This window comes from Pantherophis guttatus, chromosome 3 (genome assembly GCF_059756535.1).
Source record: "Pantherophis guttatus breed Tessera chromosome 3, ASM5975653v1, whole genome shotgun sequence".
Taxonomy (NCBI): Eukaryota; Metazoa; Chordata; class Lepidosauria; order Squamata; family Colubridae; genus Pantherophis; species Pantherophis guttatus.
In genome coordinates, this window is record NC_142065.1 from 58524932 (window position 1) to 58534688 (window position 9757).

The following is a 9757-nucleotide window of genomic DNA, read 5'->3' on the forward strand; positions in this document are numbered from 1 at the left end:
GATGTGGCTCTTTCGTCAACTGATCCGTTATGGGCGTACATTGTTATAATTTTAAATTGTTTTAATTGGGTTGTTGATTTTAATTTGTGATTTGTATTGGATATTGTTTTTGTAAGCCGCCCTGAGACCCTCGGGAGAATGGCGGCATATAAATTGCAATAATAAAATAAAATAAAAATAAAGAATATACAGTGTAGCCCATAACTGACATTTTACATATCCTATGGATGCAATCAATGTAAAAAGTTCTGTATAAAGACATCCAAATAATAAAGAGTCCTGATAGATTGTCATTCCGGATTAAGTTACCTGTAAAGCGAAAATGGCCTTTTTTTTTCCGTTGCATTTTAGTAAATTATTGTTATGTATTCCCAGTGCTGGTCATTTATAAACAAACCATGGTTGTGATTTCTGAGGTTGCATTCATCCAATTCATGCTGTAAACCATGATTATAGGAATCACGGCTTCGGGTCTTCTGCCTTCACTGCCCCACCACAGTCAGCCGAATGCGGCCTCACTTTTAGAATTAAAGAATCACGCAAACAAACAAACAAACAAACAAAAAAGAGCAGTACTAAAAGAGAAGAGCGGATACTTCTCGTGTTTCTTATACAGAGAAGGAACTGAAGGGAAGCCTCTGTTGCAGGCTGAGAGCCTATTGGTCTGACACGCGTACCCGGCGGACTTAAACGGGAGCAAAGGGAAGTGCCTTGCCTTTCAAGCGGATAATGGCTCGGGTTTTGTTGGGGGTCGGTTTGCATGTTACTAGAGTCATACTTAGCCCGGGGAGGGGGGGGGGAAATAAGCTTCTGCATATTTCGTACAATATTGTAGGAAGCGCGTGGATTTTTATGCTTTAGAGTGTTTCTGACTTTCTGGGAATCCTGCTATACGAGGAGAGTCTGGAAAGCCATTTAGGAACGGGTTCCACCCCCCCTTTTTATTTTTGCTGAAGCTAAATCAAATTTCGGGTGACTGGCTTTGGGTTCTCCTCTGAATATTCGCTTCTCTGTTAGCTCCTTCGGTTTTGCCTGCTCGTAGTATATGGTGAGTGTCCCCAGTCATGTAAAGTGGGAGGGGTGGTGGTGGTTAACGCAGTCAAGTCAAGGAAAGGAATTTACTTTCGGTGTAATAACTGAGGGGAAAGCAAGAAGGATTTATCTTAAGTTTTAAAATGTATTCTTCAAATGGAAACAATTAAAAAAATAAATTAAGAGGCAGTTTGGTTTAGTGGTTAAGGAGACGCTGAGCTCTAGCCCTGCCTTAGGCTTGAAAGCTGGCTGTGTGACTTTGATTTGACCAACTACTGGTAAAGAAGGAGGCTTCTCACATCCCTAGATGTTGTCTACTGTATTTCTCTGGGTGGACATGATAAAACTACAGTATTTCCCCAGAACGTGAGGCTGGATTTTTTTTTCTTTTTCTCCAGAGTATGAGAGACTGAAATTATCCTTAGCAATAGAGATTATGCTTGAGGCCAGAAGCATGCCAACTTGCTTAATTTAAAATGATCAAAATAAAAATAGTATAATATCAGGTGAGAATGGAGCCTTGTTAACATCAAAAGAGAAGTCTGTGAGTGCCGTATTGGGGACTTTTAAGGCGAGTTTGTGACTGAATGTGTCCTGCAAAGATAGGGTTGACATCTGATTATTTGTGTGAAGCCAGAATTACTGGGGTAATTCAGTAACCCATGATTACTTAACTATAGGTTACAGTGTGTACTGAGGTGACTTAAATGCATACTTCTATTTCAAATACTGCTAGTATAATGAATTTCAGTGCCATTAAATTAATTTAGGGAACTCTCATTTCCATCTTGGAAAAGGTAAGTGCTGTCAGATCTGATTGATACTCAGATAAGAGACTATCAGGAAATTCCTTGTTTGGCAACCAGACTGGACAGTTGAACAAATATTTTGGAAGGCTGAAAAACCCACACAGCTCTATCTTGTGATTAGGAACTGAACTTAATTTTGAAGGCATATTCGCCCTGTATTCTTACAACTCAGATAATATTCCATAGCAGAATATACAGCGAAACCTATCGTAAGCAAAGGGATACTGGGGATACATAGCACATAACACAGTATAATATTGTTATTGTTTATAAGTTGTACAATGTTGGATTGATATCTAGTATTAGACTGATAGTTAAAGCTATTTATATCATGACATCATCATTATGTTTTTTAACAGCTTTAGCTGATAGGCTCCCTGGAATTGACTTTCCAATTATGACTCTATATTTTAGATATATCTTTCCTAATTTATACTTCATCAAGATTGTTTCAATGTAGTATATTTTATTGAAGTGGAAAATATCACCCAATATTTATGCATGATATTCTAAGGTTAACCATCTAACCTTTTCTGTCTTTTAAGGTCTATGAAAATGTTCCGTTTTATACAACAATGTGGTTTCCAAATTCCTTCCAAGGTAAAATTCTCCCAGATAATTGAATTGGAATTTATTTTAGATTTTTTAAAAAAGAGAACAACTTCTATTACATGCTGGGGTAAAAGAAGATAATCCTAATAATCCTTTGTCTTCCAAGAGAGATGTCAATAATAGCTTTGTAGCTTTTGTGAAATATGAAAATCTCCCGAAATATTTAATGTGTGCAGTTACTATGGTTCTGTTACATGTTAAAAGAGATTACGTTTTAAATCAGATTCTCTTAAAAATTCTATTATCAGAATGAAGGCATAAAATCAACATATTCTACATTTATTAATAGTACTAAAATATATATTCCCCCAGAGATTAAAATGGCCCCCACTCTAATACTCTTCCGGAAGGCACTGAAGACCTGGTTCTGCCAGTGGCCCTGGGGAACCCAGAGTGGGTTAGAGCCCATTAAATGGCTCATGTGACCTGCTGTTGCCACGGTGGAGGGTGGGAGGTGGGGGGGAAATTTTGTTATATTGTAGTATATTAATTTATTTGATTCTTTTTGTTAGTTTTTATTGTTTTAAATGTGGTTTTATATTCTGTAAACCGCCTTGAGTCGCCATGGTGAATAGGCAGCAATATATATTCAATGAATAAATATGGTATATAATATATGCAGTAATTTATGAATAGAAAGAATAGAATAGAAAGAATAGAAAGAAAAATAATTTTCCACTATAAATGTAGGTATTAGGAAATATTCAATTCGTGCATTCCAAATACAGTGAAGACATAGACCTTATATGTTCTCTGGAAAGATACTAGAAATGTGGAAAATATTTTGAATTTGAAAAAGTCTTTTATTTGAACAGCATCCAAACACTTCCTGTGAATGAAATCATTTGAATCTTTTATCACCTTTTTTTTTTTGCTGTCAGTCATTTTAAGCATTAGTAAATTGTATGTGAATTCCTGAGGATGCATGTCTTGAATGGAAATCTCTTGCAGATCCCAAATAAGAGTGGGTTATATAGTATCCTAAAGACAAAGACTAAGGTTTTTATATGATTTTGGAATTAGGTAAAAAAATAAGTTTGAGGCAAAATGTGTAGCGGTTGCAGGTTTAAACTCATACATTTCAGTGACATGCATGTTTATATTTCCAGTTGCAGAGAACTCACCTTCAAAGGTTTCTGCAGCCTAGGAATAACCCTTGCAGTTTTCCTCTTGAATACCGTCAGAGTTTCCTGTCAAAATTACAACTATCTAAAAAGGCATCTTTGTGTACAACTAAGATCCAGGGATTTCATTCCTCCGCTTGCAGCTGGAACAGAAAAAGGCCTTCAGAACCTACATCTGATGAGCAGGATACTCGACTATTTGACTTGACATCACTCAAGGACTCTCCAAAGCCTGCCATTTATGTAGCAGCTTCAGTATTATTTCCATTTGTTTCAGTGCCATTAGTAATGGCTATCCAACAAGCCTCCTACCCTGAGTTGGCATTTGCTGAAATTACATATGCTGCCTCTATATTGTCTTTCCTAGGAGGGATCAGGTGGGGATTTACTCTTCCAGAAGGAAGTCCTGCAAAACCTGACTGGCGTAATTTGGGTAACAGTATAGTTCCTCCTTTAATAGCCTGGATTACCTTGCTTTGTAAAGATCTCACTACAGCGGGAGTCATGGTTATCATAGGTTTAATGATAGCCCTGAATAATGACTTGGTCCTTCTTCCCACCTATCCCAACTGGTTTAAAGCCTTGTTAGTAATTTTAACTCTAGTGGCTGCGTTTTCTACATTTGTCACAATAATTTATTTGAATGTCTATCCTGAAAGATATCTAAGTTTTAAATTTGGGGAAACAGAAGATTCTAAGTAAACACACACAAAATGCAGAACCTTGTGAGAGAAACAGAATACAGAATGGAAACAATATTCCCAATGCATGAAATGAATTTAGAAAATTATTGGAACAGAAAATAATAAATGAATTATCTAATTCATTAAATTTACAACACTAGCCATAGAGAAGCAAATTAGAAGCCCTGAGTCCTTTTGGAGATAGGGCGGCATACAAGTTCAAATAAATAAATAAATAAATAAATAAATAAATAAATAAATAAATAAATAAAAAAGGAGGGTAGGTGCTGAACACTGATGGATGGTTTTTAGATTACTTGGTTTTCATTTTTATGGCTTTAGTAGAATTTAGTTCTCTCGATTTTTTATCAAATTTGGTACAAATATGAACCAATTCACAGCATTATTCTTGAAAATTAATTCTAGGTAGGTCAGTACCAGGGTCATTTGAAGCATGTAGAGCAATGCTTCACTTAAAACCTGGCAGCACATCCTCTTGAAGGCTCAGCGCAGCCGTTTTAATGGTTTTCCCATTCTGTCTGAACGTGTGTGTGCATGCCTGCAATGAATACTTCTGGGATTGGTGCTGAAGTTTTATTATTGAAGTTTTACAAATTGTAATAAAAGTAAGATAACTTTGAGGAAATTGGATATCAAACAATGATTGTTTCAGGGATTTGAAAGAACAATTCTGGGCCAAAGATATTTGGGTAATATGTTCTAAATATTTAGACATAAAACTATAGATCTACTGCTACCAACAGACAATATATCATCTTTTACATTAAGCAGTTTTTAGAAGTTTTAACTTACTGTGCTAAGTGTTGGATTGCTATTTGCTGAATTAACAAACAAACCCAGTATAAACAATTCCTTTTTTTATAAAAAAAATTATGAGAAAGATTTAAGAATACACTTGAGGCTTAAGAGTAAAATCAATTTAACTGTGCCACACTGTTGATCAAAACCTTATGCTAGTCTGACACTGTAATAAAGTATTCTTTCTCTCTCAAAATTTTCACTATTTTTTTTTAATTTTAGTTGTCTAGTGCTGAGTTTCCATAATGGCATAAGGTACAGTGGAGACATTTGTTATATTTGGATTGAAAATAACTAGAATTTCCATTGTGCTGGACTTGTAATAGGACAAATGTTGTTTAAGACTGGATAAATGTATCATGAAATTAAATTCTACTTTCTTACAATCAAGTAACAAGTTTTTATAAAGAAAAGTATGATTTTGTTAAGAGAAAAATCTGTTTGTTTTAGCAGAAGGTGTCTAAAGTCTCAAGTTCTATTAAGAATCAGGCCAAATAGAGGCAAGGATTAAATATAACCCTTTCCAATAATTTATTCTAAATTGTAGAGCAAAGTTCATGATGGGTAGAAGAAGAGGAAGAATATGTTATTAAAATTGGTTACAACCCACTGTTATGTCCTGCATGTATCCATATTCACTGCTCCGTTAGGGCAAGAATCAACCTTGTTTTCCATCAGTTGGCATAAATATTGATGTATATTTTGTGAACAGTGTGGAGTCCCTGCTGGTCTAAATGGCAGACAGTGTTTCAGTTAGAATGTACACCACCTCTTAGGTATAGGCTTTAGAATATATGTTTGGGATATTCCCTCAGCTCCTGCCCTCTTAATACTTTAAAAAAGGTATTGCTCATTCAGAGGACAAAGGGAAATCTTTGGGAAGACAGAGCAAAGAATATTGGTATGCGAGACAGAAAAACAAGTGGACTGCACCATCTTCGCAACAATTGATACATTGGCAGGAATTACCACAAGATGAAGGAATGGCAAGATCACAAAAGCAGAGGACTTTGCTTCTGGGTTCAGCTTATCTCTCTAAGGAATAGATAACTACTCTAGTTAGGCATTGCGTTATTTTAATTTCTTTTACTTATGTTAGAGAGTATATTCTTATTTCTATAAATGTAGAGCATTTTGTATAATTTTTGGCTAGAAATTACTTATTTCTCAGATGACATCTTCTTTTTGAGATAACTTATTATAGCTGGCCAGCACCATCTTGTGGTCTGCTGAGAGCATTACATGTTTTCTTAAAAATAGAACTTCCTGTATCTTGTTATATGTCTCAAAATAAAGTTTGATTTTGCTTATCTCCTGAGGTTGATTTACCTCCCAAAGAACACACCTTTATGCTACAAAGCCAGGAGGTTAAAACATTCTCCCCCTTTATTGTATAAGTTGTGGGAGCAGGCCAGGATTAGAGGGGGGGGGCACCAGGTGAAACATGGGAAGATGTTCTGGCAGTAGTAGTTATTGATAAGCTAAAGGAGGGACATGTTGAGATCAGAAAGTATAGAAACCCAAAACATTTCAGGTTCAGAGACCCATCTCTTGATGATTTCTACCTGTAAGCCTTACCAGGTAGACTGGACAGGAAATACAACCAGTTAGCTAATTCTACTTTATTATAAGGTTACAATTAATAGAACCTTGCAAGTCTGAAAGTAAAACTCTCCTGTTTCCTTTATACCCCAAGAAATTGGTGAGGGTCATTCTCTTGCCATAACAAATATCTAGTTGTGTATTAGGATCAATCTCCCAAGGTCATTCTCACATACCACTACATCAGCTTTCCCCCTCCCGAATTCCCAGGGAAAGTTGATTTGTCAGCTGTGAGAATCAAATGTAGTTGTATCACTGGGCTCTTCTGCTGTAACTTTCCCAGATCACAGAACGCAACTAGTAAATTAGCTGTGCCTGTAAAGGTGAGAGCTGTTGCTTGAGAATCTGTTGCTCTCCTGTCCCCACTACGTTCTGCATGCCTGATGAGAAAGAAACTGCTCATTTTCCATTTCCTTTACTTGGTTTCCTGCTATCCCTGAGGCACCCTCCACTCTTCAGAACTCTTCCTGTTCATTTTGGTCAACACCTAACTCCTGCAAAATTTGTAACTCTTAAGGATGGCATTTAGGGTATTGGTCATGAAAGCAGTTCACAGTGTGTGTGGGTGGTGCCATCTATGAATGTAGAGTACAGTGTTTTTTTTATTAGCAAAGACCAATATACAGGGTGATACCATTGAAACCAATGATATCACCAATACAGACCAATACATTTCAAGTTTAGTTGCTAGGAAGGACTTGTGGAAGCCAGAAATTTTGTAGAAAGCCACACCAAATCCTCTTGTAATTCTAGCTCCCTCTTATCTGTGTGTGCATGTTGATTTTTTGTATACAACCTTTGCTAGATCTAATTGTTCCTTTAAGGGACTTCGGGCTGCTTAACTCTAGGAAATCTGCTGCACGAGGATGGCACTTTCTCGCCTGGTTGTTGGTAAGACCTGTGGATGGAATCCCTAAATTGCTTGGAACAGGGATATAACAATAAAGGAGTGTGTCTGGAGATTCCCATAGGTGCTTTTTCAAGAGACAGATGGACTTTCTGGTTTTTCTTTGAAGACATTTCACTTCTCATCCAAGAAGCTTCTTTGGGATAAAGGAGTATGTTACATTTTAAGCAAATTCAGCAAGAGGTACTGTATGAGACCAGTCCAATTGTCTTGCTGATATGAAATATAGCAGTTATATCCCATAGTTATTCCCCTCAATTAATAATATTGCCTGCTTAGCTGTTGCTTCCTTCAGCACAAAAGTCACTTTGGTGTGATCAGTGGGAAACACCATCACCCTGCCTGCACATTGAGCAGTAGATGTCTGGAATTGATCCTGGTCCCTTCTGAATTTTGACTGAGCTGCCATCTGTTGTGCTGCCACAAGTTGGAACAAACTCTGCCCTGGCTGTTACATTAGTTTTATCATGGCACTTTGCAAATAAGTCATTTGTTCATCCACTTGTTGCTTGTGTTGCAACAATGTTGCTGCCAGATAATCTTACCCTGAGAAATTAGGGTCTCTTCTGAGCCTCTTGCTCCTACCCTCATTATCCAGCTGCAGACTATGCCGACTCTTATCCGTTTCCTAGGCAACATCTCTGGGCCCAATCTCTCAAGGTCACTCCCATAAGCCATTACATTAGCAGAGTTGGGACAGGAATGGTGCAACCTGACTTTCCTTAATCTATCAATAGACAACAGTATTATCAATTATGGTATCCATTTGGAACAACTGAGGATTGGGGGCATGATTTTGTGATGGAGCTCCACATTCCTCCATAGCCTGTTCCAGTTGGTGGGCTTGAGAAAGGAAATCCAAAGTTCCTGACCTGTAAGGTGTAGAGGACTTAATGGTCTCATCCCTCTTGTTTAACACAAAGTGCATGGGCTTTTAATGTTTTTAAAATGTTTTTTAATAATTTTCCTATGTTCTTTGTTGTATTATTTTTTGCTGTAAGCCGCCAAGAGTCCCTTGGGAGTTGGGCGGCATAGAAATTTGATAAATTAAATTAAATTAAATTAAACACCTACATGAGGCCACCAGGTAAGCTCCTGTTGACACAGGGCCAGGTATTATCAGTATACTGATAATAAAAAGTTACGTATCTTAATCTAGTTGACCAAGTGTTATCAGGTCTTATCCCAGCTCAGTTAGATCCCAATAAGACCAAATGGCTGTAGGTGCATGTATCTTATGGAACCAGAGACTTTTCATGGGGGTTGCATTTCCCCAAACAGAATTACTCAAAAACTGAATAGCAGCTGTAACCAGAAAGGCCTTCAGAGAGATTCATCTTCAGCACCTACTGCATCCAGGAGGCAGCTCTGAGTCACTCATACCTTGGTTTCTCATGTGTGGACTACTGCAATGTGCTTTATATGGCTGTCCTTGAAGACCACTTAGAAAGCTCAGCTGGTCCAGATTGTGCAGGCAAAAGCAGTTATGGGCATACCATAAAATGATTTTCCTTTATGAATTGCACTTGTTAGCAGAGTCTCTGGGGTACAATTCAAGATTTTGGTTACTATTTACAAAACACTAAATGACACAGGGCCTAGTTGTTTGAGGGACTGTTTCCCCATTATTTCTGCACATTTGGTGAGTTTAAATAGACTTGGTATGCTTCAAGTCTCAATCATTAAATGATGACATCTGATACAACCCAGGATGCTTGGATTCTCAGTCCCTGCCCTTTAGAATAGTCTCAAACCTCTTCTTTTAATGAGTGTTGAAGATCTTGTTTTTTCTCCCTGCATGGGGCTAGGCTGGAAAATGAGCTCCCTAAGTGAGAGGTTTCACTATTTTCTGATGGAATTACCATTTTCTTTCTTTATTTTTTTTTATTTCTTTCCTCCCTCCCTCCCTCTTTTCTTTCCCTTCCTTCCTTCCTATCCTATCCTCCCTCCTCCCACCTCTCTGTTATCTGATGTACAAATAAATCTAAAATATATCACCCAGCGTCATGTGGTTGGGCAACTGAAGAAATGCAAATAAATATTACTGTAAGCTGTGAAATCTTATGGGAAGAATCAGTTTGACAAGTGAACTAGATCACTGAGTCACATTAGCCAATCCCATATTGCCCCAGAATGAGAGCCTTTAATAATTCTAAAAGAAATAATGGA

The 9757-nt window shown here is 37.3% G+C and overlaps 1 protein-coding gene across 1 annotated transcript; it reads left to right on the plus strand.

Moving 5' to 3' along the window:
• Positions 1 to 708: 708 nt before the first annotated feature.
• LOC148114599 (transmembrane protein 69-like) lies at positions 709 to 4415 on the plus strand. Its single transcript, XM_087889665.1, has 3 exons — positions 709 to 1048; positions 2387 to 2441; positions 3563 to 4415. Exons 2-3 carry the CDS (start codon positions 2391 to 2393, stop codon positions 4277 to 4279), a joined length of 768 nt encoding a protein of 255 aa, XP_087745791.1. The 5' UTR covers positions 709 to 1048; positions 2387 to 2390; the 3' UTR covers positions 4280 to 4415.
• The last annotated feature ends 5342 nt before the right edge of the window (positions 4416 to 9757 follow it).

Coding starts and splice junctions, on each gene's coding strand:
- LOC148114599 (XM_087889665.1), top strand. CDS start 2,391: ATGAAAATGTTCCGTTTTATACAACAATGTGGTTTCCAAATTCCTTCC. Junction 2,442..3,562: donor GTTTCCAAATTCCTTCCAAG/GTAAAATTCTCC, acceptor TTATATTTCCAG/TTGCAGAGAACTCACCTTCA.